This window comes from Medicago sativa, chromosome 3 (genome assembly GCF_051527215.1).
Source record: "Medicago sativa cultivar Bolivia chromosome 3, Bolivia_mono, whole genome shotgun sequence".
NCBI classification, from domain to species: domain Eukaryota; kingdom Viridiplantae; phylum Streptophyta; class Magnoliopsida; order Fabales; family Fabaceae; genus Medicago; species Medicago sativa.
Window position 1 is genome coordinate 82,028,697 of NC_140751.1, and position 13,083 is coordinate 82,041,779.

A 13,083-nucleotide genomic window follows, 5' to 3' on the forward strand; every position below is an offset into this window, starting at 1 on the left:
TCAATGAATATGAATGCTTTTCTACTTCACACTTTAATGGATCACTTAGCTGATATTATGGAAATAACAAACAAGAATGCGGCAAATGGAGGAGCACAAGCACAGACATAGCACAATCCTCCAAAATGCCTCTAACTAATAATAGCCTACTAACAAAATACAAAAAATATAAAAAAAAATAACTTTACATTTATGTCAAACACAACGTGGCATTTGTTACAAAATATATTGGAATGGAATCAACATTAAACCAATTGGCAATGGTTATTATCCCAATCAAATCAGCCTTCAAAATTAAAACCATATTAACGGGTAAGAACTTGGCTAAGCTCTTGTAGTTATGCAGGAACTGAAAGCATTGCACCCTCACATTATGATGCAATTGCACTTTGATTCAAGCTTTGGGGGCTTCATACTATTATCTAACTTGTTAGGAAGCCCAACATTATTTGTGAAAGACTCGTCAATATTTTCATCATTCTCAGTCTTGCCAGAAACGGTTTTGACGTCCATTTCCACACTCTTCTGTCTGGTCTTCGGAGTTTTTATAGTGCGCTTACCCACGGGACGTCTGCGAACATCCTTTCTGTCAGAAACAGGTTTCCCCAATAAAGTTACTGTTGGTTCAGAACCTTCGAATGGATCGGAAGATTCATTTTCCATTGCTATTGTTGCAGCTTTATATGCTAGATCATGGATGATAGAACTGCAAAAAAGTATTGTATCTGTTGCCTCTTCAAGTGTCAGGCTTCTAGTGTTGCCTGCACCTTGACACTCCACTGTAACTGTTGATTCCTCTGCCATAAAGCATAAGAGAACAGTTAAAAATTGTCCATGTACCAATTTTATAGAAATATAGAATTTTATATTACTGATTTTACAATTTCAGAAAAAAAAATCAGGAAAAAATATCAGAAATATCCTAACTCTAAAAAAATCAATACTATATTTTAGTATCCCGCAATTAGCAAGAAGATGCAGATTTTTACTGTGATTAGATTGTCATTCTATAAAATAAATTTTTTTTGTCGTAAAACTGACCAAAGTTTTATGCAATGGCAGAGGAAATATTTGCATATCAATAGTTAACATTGTACACTGATATCTTTTAATTGAAATTTCAATACAGCAAATACCATACCAGTGCCATGAGACTCAGATAAATTGACCTCTGAAACAGAAGCAGTGTGGCAATCATTGGAAGGATTTCGAGCAGAAGATTCCTGGAAGTCATCGAGGGCACTCTTTGATACCAGGGACATATCATCATTCACCAGGTTGATATTATTCCCACAATTGTTTTCCCCTTCTATTTCTGATTCTGTGATTGTAGAACAGTTGGCAATAACCGAAACATTCAGTTCATTAGCATTAGAACTCCGCACATCATGCTTCTCGTGACATGATAACTCTGGAGCCTTAACTGACGTTTCTGTATTTGAGACACTCCGTGCATTATTTGGATGATCTTCAACATTTTCATAGGAAATACAATCCCCAGGATTTGGAAATGATGTTACTAAGTTTTCATCAGGCTGAAAAACAGCTTCCTGACTTAAAAATTCTGAGCAGCAAGCATTGTTTCCTCTACTACTGTCACCATTTTCTAGTTTATCTTCTTCAACATAAGTTGAATCGATAGGAGAAGCACCAACTACATCTGTCATTGCATTTCCTGAAGCTTGAGTTTCTTGCAGAACTTGAGGTATCTCCTCCACAAGGCTACATTCTGCGTTACCAGAAGCTTCTCGAGTAGCAAGGCCTACTTCCTGGTGAGAATGGCTTGAAGTTATAGACAAAGATGAACTGGGGCTTGGAGGCTTAATCCTTAAGTCATATCCGCAGTCTGCATCCAATTTCCTGCCACTCAACTGCCTGTGTATACGAAACTCTGATTGTCTAGTAGAGCTGAAATCAGTCGATGATGAGGCAGAATAACTGCCAGGTCTCGTTGAACTTCTAACACTGTTTACACTGTCTCTTGAAAGAGACAGATCATCGTAAGATATGGTTGTGGCAGTAAAAGTCCTGGCACGAACTATAGGTCCTTTGTTGCTGCTGGACCTTTTCAGCAATACAGAAATGCCGGTGCCGACCATGGGGTCCGTGTTCATATTTGGGCGATCACTGTAGTGATCCAATGGCTGATCCTCGAATTCATCGTTGTGCTTCTTGTAATCAACTTCTGATTGGTTCATCTCTAGCTGGTTTGTAGGTAACTTCTTACCTCCATCCCTCAATGAACTTGGAATTGAACTGTTTTGTGAGTGAACCTGGTTTAGTTCACTGCATGAAGTTTGATTTTCTTCAAAACCATGTTCGCCAAGGGGAAACCTCAAGTTATCCGTATCAGTCTCTTGAGGAAGTTCAGATGCAGCCCGTAGTTGGCTTGTTTCAGCTAATGATTTTTCTTCTTTGGGCATGTTCGCAGAAATCATTGAAGAACCTTCAGATACAGCCAACATTGTCTCAGGAAGGATGGCTCTCAACAATGTGGCTTTCCTGCTGCATTGGGGACAAAGTTCAATATTCTCCTCAGTTTGATTAATGACTTGATAACAACAACCACATTGAGAACAGATTGCTGTATTTTCAAAACTACCAATTTCAGAAATGACATCTCTGACATGTGATGTTTCTGAACTTTCATTGCCTTCGGCGTCAATATGAGCATGGTAAACAGAACCCTCAGCTTCAGTTGGACCAAAAACTGTATTGGGGCCTCTGCTTTGATTTTGCAGGATATTGACTGATTGCTCGTCGATTTCATGCTTAATATTTGCATTTAATTCATCCATCTTATCAAAGGCAAATACTTCTTCATCTAAATCAGGATATAACATCTTATCAGTTTCACTTGCCGTATCGTCTTGATTATGGTCAATTCCTTCAGTATCTAGAGCAATAGCTGTAACTCGATCGGAGGTTGCATTGCCGCTTGTTGCAATGGAGGAGTTCCTATATACAAGGGAACGATGTGCAGAATTTGAATTTCCAGCATAAAGGGTTGTACTTGGAGCACTTGATAAAAGTGGCCTGAACATGTTTTGAGGGCTTTTCCTATCCTGCATAACATTTTAATGGCAAATAACAAAAGTGAGTAGATATTAAATGTGATTACTAAACGATATTCAACAAGAAATCATGGTTAAAGGGAATGATGGAGGAGCATGGAGAATTGCATAGGTTCAATTATATAGGACGCCAAAATTTCCTTGTTAATATTTACACCAAAACCACAAAGATCACCAAGGTTTCAAATACCTGAGTATCAACCAATGGAAAACCCAGTTCCATGCCATTTCTAGTTCAAGCATGTTATATTATACACAAGGCCACTAAATAAACTCAATTATGACTTAGTAAGAATCCATGACGTAATAAGAACCACTAGCTCGGAATAGTGGCCTAATAAGTGCATTTTAAACAAATTAATATATACAGGTAAGAAAACATGCACCCGAAATCAGGCATAAAGAGAGAATAAAAAAATCAGATAGTGCTAAAGAATGATAGCCTTAGAAGGATAGTTAATCTGTAGGGTTTCCAATTTGTAACCAGGAAAGTGCAAAAAAGAGATGGTGCATTCGTGCACGTAAGTGTAAAGGGAGAGGGGGAGATTGTTGAAGATGCACAAGAGGTTACTGCCTTAAAGGCACTACTCCCTCCGTACTAAATTATAAGCAAAATTGCATACTTTCACCCTTATTAAGGATGGTAGTTAAGTGCATCTAATTTTCTTGATTTCATGTAAACAAGTACATTTACTAACCTACCCCTAACTATAATGGTCATCTCACAATATTAAGTAATTAATATAAGAATATTTTTGGAATAATAACATATTTGAGTATAACAAATGAATGCACTTTTTTGCTTATTGAGTCCAGAGTGGTAATTCTTAAGTGGTATGAAAATTAAACACTTCGTGATTTCCTGCCAATAAATTGGCTGTCAACCCATAGTGATTGAGAAAGGAAATTAATTTAAGTGAATTAGATGACAAAAATACCATTTGCCGGAAAGCAGAGTCGAATGATTTTTTAGGAGCAGAATTTGGGGACGCCGTCCTGGGTGATTTCCTGGACATGGCAGGAGTTCTGTTGATTGAAAATGAACCATCCCTTCTTGAACTCAGTCTGTCTAAGCTACCCACTGGGATGGACTGAAGAGAGTCAAGATCATCATCACCAGATGATGCAATGGAACCTTTGCTGCGTGAGCTGAATGGGTCTCGATCGTGACTTTGAATAGAGCTACTACTCCTAGAAGGAGTTGGAGACATTGATTGCCTGCTGACTTTGGACATGGAGTCCCTACCATTTCTTGATGCTGGAGATGAACCCCTTACATACGTTGCTGGTCGATCAGCCAAAGAAGTACGAAGATTGGGAGGAGCTTCAGAAGAGAAGCCGGGTATATTAGTTTGCCATGCCCTTATCTTTGGTGATGAAGAGTTTCCACGACTTGTCTTAACTGGGGAAGTTCCCCTAACTCCAGATGAGGCAACAGAGCCACTGGAACCAGTGCTCAATCTCCGTGGAGTATAAGTGGAGGACTTAGAAGCAGGTGTCGTGGGCTTATTTGGAGGTGGTGATGGTCTTCTTGTTGGAGTAGCATTTCGTAAAGTTGAGGAGGTTGGACTGTAATTTGGCACTGATGAAGGCCTTCCCCTTGCTTGCAATGTATTAGTTCCCGAACGAGGAGATGGACTTAAACGATTTGGACTTGCACTGCCCCTACTGCTTCTGCGACTTTTTTCCATCTGAAACACAATGGCATCCAACGTATGATGAATGAGTAGTCTAAGCTCAATTACATTATTTGAGATGGAAAAAAAAAAATTAAAGGAACTTTACCAAATAATTTAATATGCAGGAACATAATAATATAAATGGATTCAAAATCTCACCGTAGAAGATCTTGATATAGTAATGGGTTTACTCTGAGGTCTTCCTCTGCTTGCAACATTAGTAGGTGGTGGATCTTCATCTAATGAAGGAAACAGTGGCGTATCCGGGGGTGTCAATAACCTTTAAATGAATGATACAGATATGGCATCAGTGATGTTAGCAGTAATGACCAGAAATCAAAGTCTCAACCTTTGTGATAAAAAAAACTGGCATTGTATTCTAACCACATCTATGCATGCTTAACATATAAATAAAGTTGCAAATAGTTAGGATCAACTAAAGAACTTGAGTTATTGCACAGCCGCGTGAATGATTATTCATGTGAAATAAAGAACAGTTAGAATCAGAAATACATAATTCGATGACAATACACAATGTGATTCAATAGATGAAAGTAAAACATAAGGAATATGGCCCACCAGTCATAGTCATTCTTGTCACCATCTACATTGAGCAAGTCACTGTTTAATCGCCGACCAGGAATGGAGATTCCAACGTTTACTTCAGAAAAATGTCTCAGCCTTGTAGCTGTAAAATAATACCCAAAGATAAAAGTAAGAAATATATGAATGAATATCACCCCAAATGAAGAAACCAAAGAACGGCACCTTATCTTCGATAAGAAATGACCAAAGAAAATTACCGAATGAATCTTCCAAGTCATCAGAAGACTGAAGCAAAAAAGTATCTCTTTCTCTAGACTGCATTTCATTGAACAAAGTAAGATCGTCATCTTTCTCCCGGAAAAGTATTCCACTTTCAAGACTGTGCCTCCGCTTGTGACCATCTCCTCTCGCCTCTCTCCCCGGAGAGTATCTCATCGCTGGGGAAGGCGGCATCTCCACTACCCAATTCAGTATCAGGGCAGGTGTTACTTTGACGCCTCCAAAAAAAAAACTAACAAGCAGCACCCATAAATTTATTTCAAGCCTACAACAAATTCAACCCCAACCATCACTGTCAGCAAAAACAAAACCAAACAAAAAACAAGAAAGTGAAAGCTTTTATTCGCCATTAGCCATGTTCTATTGGTTCTTAGATTAGTTTAACAGCTATTGCTAAATACCCAATAAACACTGTCATGATAATGATTATGACTGAGTCAACTAAACATCATATATTCCATATAACAAATGAAATCAAATTCAACATATTAAAATAGTAACTCATTGGAAGCAGCAACAACTGTACCATTAAAAAAATGAATAATTTCTCAATAATGACTCAACATTCATACACATACAAAAAAAAAAAAATCCAAAAACAAAATTGACCCTTTGAAACCCTAAAACATAAACAACTGAAAGATCCCAATTATGAAACTGAAAGACCTAATTGAAACCCAAAATTGAAGTTGAAAAGCAATTAAGCAACCATTGAAGTTGAAAAAGGAGATAAGCATTGAAGTAGTAGAACTTGACTTACCAAGTCAAAATTGATTCAAAGACAAAGTTAGAAGGTAGAACAGTAAGGTTAAGATCCCAAGTATGAGGTTGAATGCCAATAACAATGCGACGAATGTTGTTGTATCAGACACTCGGATCTATAGCATTCATGGCTATGTCTCAGCGACCAAAGTACAGATCGAAAACACCCCAATGATCCAACGGTTGGAACAAACATGAAAATAAAACACACACAAATTGTTCTTTTCTTCTCTCTCTCCTCACAAATTCAGTACTAAGTACTTGTTTTTTAAAAGTTAAAATAAAAACACACTTTTTTTTCTCCCTTCTTCTTACAATTATAGACTGGAATTTAAGAATAATACCAAAAACACATGTTGTTGTTGGATTTTCCTGCTTCCCTCTACAGCAAGCATCCAAATTATTTTTTTCTTTTTATTTTTTGTAAGGTAAACAATCATATTTTGCATAAATAAAGTAAGACATGTCTGTCAAAAAAAATATGTAAGACATGTGAATAAGGCAGAGTATACAACTTTATTTTTTTTGCTCTTAAAAAAAGACTTTATTTATTTTTAATAAAGAAGAGTGTACACTATAACTTTAAATAACAGTATTAAGAAAAAAGCGTATAAGTATTGTATTAGATGTAACCTTATCTTCAACGGCAAAAATCTGTTAATGCATAAAGTTTATTTCTTAATTGATGACATTCACAATTGTAGAATCCAACAAATATTTGACAACTTTAAAAATGTTCATTTTCTAGAGAAAACACTTTAAACGGGAAGATTCGAATTCGATAACTTCGCGTCAACTCCGTTCAATGCTAATTTTCTTACACATTGGTGGTTACAAATAAAAACACACTATTTATTCATGTAAGTATATAAAAGGACATGTACATGTAAGTATATAAATTAAAAAGGGTATTTTACGTTTTTTTTAAGTACTAGTAAAGTGGCTATAGATTCATCTTATATAAATGAGGTGTCTGAGATTTGAAGTCGACCCTGCATTTATTATATAATGTCTCTTCAACCGAGTTAAACTCATATTGACATGTATTTTAATTTTATTCCTTTTATTATTTTCTAATCGTCGTTTGAATAGTATTCTCCAATCCATTGAATTTTTGGAGTTTTTTTCTTCTGTTGTACATTCATATTTATATTTATTCATCTATAAATCCATGTTTTGTTGCATATAGTCCTTTTCTTTTCAATGAATTTGATGTATTATTATTTTCTCATATAACAGCCAATTATATATAACAACAAATTATGACACACGATTCTCGTCTTCAATAAGTTCATATTAGTTTGCACGTAATCTTCCATCTTTTTTAACATTCATATAGTCTTTTGTTTTTTTTGTTTTCTTTAAACATTTTAATCTTATTTATAAAATTTCAATTATTCAATTAATATTATCATGAAACCATTATAAATGGAACAAAATTTAACTTCGCTAAAATTTAAATTTGCACATAACAAAAAACAAATTTTGTTTAAAAAAAACTAACTGTGTTTTAAAATATACTACTATATGTTATTAGGTTTATTGAAAGGAGTAATAGAAGTGATTGATAAAATTTGAAATTGACAAATTATATACTAAAAACACGTAATAATTTTTAATAGCAATTTTTATTTATGTATCTTATATAATAAAGCTTAACCCCTAAAGCTATTTCTAACCCTAATATTTTCCTCCCATTTCTCCCTCCACTTTTCTGAGCCATTGGATCTTGCACATTTAGGCGCCATTCAATTTTGGCCATTGATCATCTTACTTAATTAATGCCAGCCGAATTTTGTTATCAAGTTTGCTATAATTTTGGCCATCCGAATCCTTATTATTTTTTTTTTTAATTCCTATCCTCCTTTTTTTTATTCCTATCCTCCTTTTTTTTTTCGAATCCTTATTTTTTTTTAATTCCTATCATCCTTTTTTTTTTATTCCTATCCTCCTTTTGGCCGGCCGAATCCTTATTATTTTTTTTTAAATTCCTATCCTCCTTTTTTTTTTATTCCTATCCTTCTTTTTTTTTTAAGCAAATATTTTCTACACTTTTAGGTTTGCAATTATTTAACATAACAAATTTCATCTAAAAAAATGCATCGCACCAATTTTATTCCTATCCTCCTGCCTTTCTTTTTATGAAGCAAATATTTTCTACCCTAATCTATTTATCTATAAAAGTTAACCCGAAAGCTTATTTTAGCTCTAATTTTAACCTAAATCCTATCGCTAAAATTTACTGTTTTAACCCTAAAGCTTAATTCCGATTTGTTTAACCCTATTAACCCTATTTTTTTGCAAGCCAAAAATCGTATTGTTCCTAATCGCTTCCTACTAAACAGATAAACATAAAAAAAATAACTCATATTAACAAATTGTTCCTATCCACTCCTATTAACAAAATATTATTAACAATAAAAACCACAAATCTGTTGCATATCCACTCTTATCTGTCGCTACAGTCCTTCTTAACAAATTCCACTCCCATTTATCTGTTGCATATCCACTCCTATTTTTTTGACAATACAGATCGCTCCAACCTTTATTAACAAAATTAACAAAATTTTCTTGCATTAATTTCGGTCATTCCTGCCAACTACCCACTGATCCATTAAACATTTAATGTGGCCTACCATATCTCTCCATGCAGCAAGTGAATTTATATTCCACGAGAAGTCTCTCCAACTCCCCAATTCATTGTGTACACATGTCACCATGATTCAAATTCATTTTGTCTATGAGTCCGGTATAAATAGTGGCGTGCACATACCTTTGTGGTACAGTTAATCTTAATGGATTTCCATACAATTTCTGTTCTAATCAATCTAATCATGTTTCATTGAATATATTTGGTTCTAATGAGTTGCTTGGTGTTTTTTTGTGCAGCTCCTTTGAATCTAAATCCAGTCACTGATTTTGACAAAATTGTGAATGAATTACGACTTCAATACAAAAGGATTTGCATTCAGTTTCATGTTAGGGAAGTAAGAATGCAACAATGTCGTTTTTGTTTCCTGTGCTGGACTTGAATCAATGTGGTAACAATTTGTTATTCTCTTTTTATGCAGCGCGCTAGAAGGCCTACTCAAGGAGCAGCGAGGATGATCTTTAATTTCCTGTTTTCTGTATCACTCAGTTTCTTAATGTTGTACCAGCGCCGCTCCTTCTGTTTACCTCGCTGTCGTCTTGAATATTTTGTCGTTAAGGTAATTTTCTCTCATCATTTTTATTCATGTGCAATTCCTTTTCTTTTGAGGATAGTTGGTTTATCTTCAATTGTTGACCTTTTTCTTAATTTGTATCTGAATGGCTAAAATGGATTATTGATTCGTTCGAGGTACAAATTGTTTTCTTAATTTGCTTTGGAATAGTGAGTTTTAGGACTGTTCTTCATCGACAACATGGTTTGGGCTACAATTACATTGATGTTGTCCCTCCTCACTATTGCAGATTCAAGTGTGTATTGTCTTTAATATTCATCCAAATTCCCTCATCTACAAATTATGTAAGTTGAATCATCTTTCATTTTCATTTTTTATTTTGTTTTATGGGTTTGATTAGAAACAGTTTAATAATCTTTTTGGGGATTTTTACCAAAAAAATTCTCAACAATGATTGATAAGGAGGATAATACTTCAGAGCCTTTTGATGCAGAGACAAAAAGTTGGGTATATTGTGTTATTTGAAGCCATCCGAACTATATAAAATTATAAATAGGATTTCACCTTTAATTTATCCCATCAACATATAAATAGAGTGATCACTCATGACTCTGACATTGACAAGGGCATATATAACTCCATTTTGCATATTAGTTTTAGTCCTTTTTATTTTTGAAATAATATTAGCTTTAGTCCTTGATATCTAAGTTCTTTGTATATTCCACAACATTTTTTCCCCAATATAATGGAATTGGGGAGCCAAAAAACTATATGTAATAGCACTAATCCTCATTTGAAATATATGAATCTTTTTTTTTTTTTTTTGCAAAAAAAACTTAAATGTGTTTTATTGGATGAATATGAATCTTTTGTTGTTTTTCTTATGCATAAACTTTTGATCATAAAGATAAAATAGGGTGTTGAATAAGTGTTAGGGAATATGAGATGTGTATATGTATCATTGTGTTGTTGTTTCTTACAAGTTAAAGCTGTTTCTTTTTTACTGGTATTAATTTTTTTTCTTTCACATTGACAGATTCATATTGTAGCATTTCAGAAAGAGAATGTAACCAAAAAGCTTTTCAGAAAGAGAAAAGAAATAGGATACTCATAGCATGATTCTCAATGGATGAAAGATAGTAGCAATGACCAAAAAATAGAAAGTTTAAGCCACTCCACGTTATTATTGTTGAGATTCTAAAATGGAAAATTCTATTGTTTAATGGTAAAAAATGGGAAATTCTTTGTATATATCTCTAAACTTAATACATATATTTTGACTTATATATAAATAATTATTCTTCTGGATTATATAATTGACTTTAAGCCTCAAATTTTAAAGGGATCCTATTGTAAACTGAAAAAAGGACATCACCAATTTTACTTCAAATTTTAGTTAATATCAGTAAAATATGTGGTTTTTTATAGTTAACGGGTCTTAATTATTAGTTATAGTTCTACTTATTTTGATTTTCGAGATCATGCTAACATGTGTGTTAATTTTCCTTTTAAAAAAAATATTTTCCTAACTTTTGTTATCAAAAAGCAAACAAATAAGCTTAATAAATTACTCCCTCCGGTCACATTTATAAGCAAAAAAATCACTTTTTAGATTCATTCAATACTTAATGTATTTGGTCAATATATAGACCAAATTCATTATTTATTCAATGAACTTAAAAAGTGCATTTTTGCTTATAAATGTGACCGGGTGGAGTATGTTTTTGGATCTGCTAAAAGTAAATAGATGTTTTGGTAAGATTCAAATGTTATGAAGATTTTTATTTTTATTGCAACATTTATCTCTATTAATTTCTTTTGTAATTTTTAATAGTGTCAACCTGTTTTGTAATTTTAAATTTTTGACATTTCACCATCAAATAATGGCCATAACCGATGAAATCAATTGTCAATTCATTTTATTTTTTAATTTTTATATGACTTCTATTAAACTATATATGTTTACATTGTTGCGACTTATTCATTTAACTTCTTCTTGAAAAGGTCCGTGCGGTAGCACGGGTCAAGAGTCTAGTTTGAAATAAAAGTCAAGTAAAAATATAATAATACCTTAAAAAGCTACTTTTGCATATCTTTATACTAACAATTTAGAGTTTTTAGAAATAGCCTATTCCAAAATCCTCTCTTCTAAAGATGTCCACATCATCATAATCCTACTTGGCATTTGTTCCAAATATTTCTCCTAATTTTTAATACAAGCTTAATAATTATAATTATTACTAAAAAGTACTTTTGCATATCTTAATATTTCTCCAAATATTTCTCCTAATTTTTTAAACATTAAATTGTACATAAAATACATAGTTGGTTACAATCAAATAATTATTAAAATAATAATTGTTTCGATTAAAATTTATACGTTACATTAAAAATTTGTACGTTACAATCAAATAATTATTAATATAATTATTATTCGATTAACATTTATATGGTACATTAAAAATTTGGTCAAAATTATAATAAATAACTTGAATAAATTATATTTTGAATTTTGGTCCGTTACACTATGACAGTAACCTACTAATTAAAAATTTAATTGTAGTAATTAGTTTTTAAGTTATATAATTAATTTTTATTTGTTACAAAATTATGTTACTTAATATTAATAAGATATTATTAAATTTCAAATGTTATGAAGTTAATTTATTGTAGGTTACATGAAATATAATCTAATCGTTTAATGCACATTTTATAATATTAAATACATTGATAATATTAATTTTAAAACGGTCAAATTAATAATTAATAGATATTAACAGTTATGGCACTATTTTTCTATATAAATAGTAGCGCTTTTGGGTACGAGTACACAACAATCACAAAATATAGTTTTTCTTTTTATGTTCTCTCGTTCTCTGATATCTATGTTTTAAGTTATTTCTGTAATTTTTTCTATTACAAAGAAAAATGTCTACCAAACACGACTTCATCTCTGATGTTTCGCCAAGAAAACAATAGTGGACATTAGTTGTGAGGGTTGTTCGTGCTTGGTTTGTTCAAGACTAAAAAAATAAAAAAAAATTACCATTTTCTATGGAGTTGGTTCTAATGGATCGAAAAGGTATTTTTTCAAACCGTTTTTGTTTTTTGTTTTTTGTATTTTTTTGTTTAAAGTATAGTGTTTTAATCTTTGTTATCTAGGGTGATCGAATAGGTGCATCTATACGATGAACATTGATCTACAAGTTCAAGGAGCAGCTCCAAGAGGGAATGGTGTTCACGATTTCCTCATTTGATGTTGCTTGCAACAGTGGTTCGTATAGACCATCACACAATGAATACAAATTGAATTTTACAATCAACACAAAAGTTAAAATATCTAAATTTTCTTTGGTCCATACAAACATGTATTCGTTTACACTGCATATGATGTTTTCAATGATTCTTACGACATGAAATGTAATTTGAATCATATTTTTATCATCAAACTAATTTCAAAACCCCATCCCTTTCTAAAAACATGAAATAAATTATATATTGATGTAGTTGGTGTCTTGACTGGGGTGGATTTTGTTTGTATGAAGACGTCAAATCAATTATATTAGAAACCATTCAAGC

General features: G+C 32.7%; 1 protein-coding gene across 1 annotated transcript; it reads right to left on the minus strand.

Moving 5' to 3' along the window:
- Positions 1 to 6,426, minus strand: LOC146940911 (RUN/FYVE domain protein). Its single transcript, XM_085754680.1, has 7 exons — positions 6,339 to 6,426; positions 5,557 to 5,843; positions 5,333 to 5,441; positions 4,913 to 5,033; positions 4,013 to 4,765; positions 1,142 to 3,065; positions 1 to 797 (listed from the first exon to the last, which is right to left on the minus strand). The coding sequence occupies exons 2-7, from the start codon at positions 5,750 to 5,752 to the stop codon at positions 367 to 369; spliced, it is 3,534 nt and encodes a 1,177-aa protein (XP_085610806.1). The 5' UTR covers positions 5,753 to 5,843; positions 6,339 to 6,426; the 3' UTR covers positions 1 to 366.
- Between the last annotated feature and the right edge of the window lie 6,657 nt (positions 6,427 to 13,083).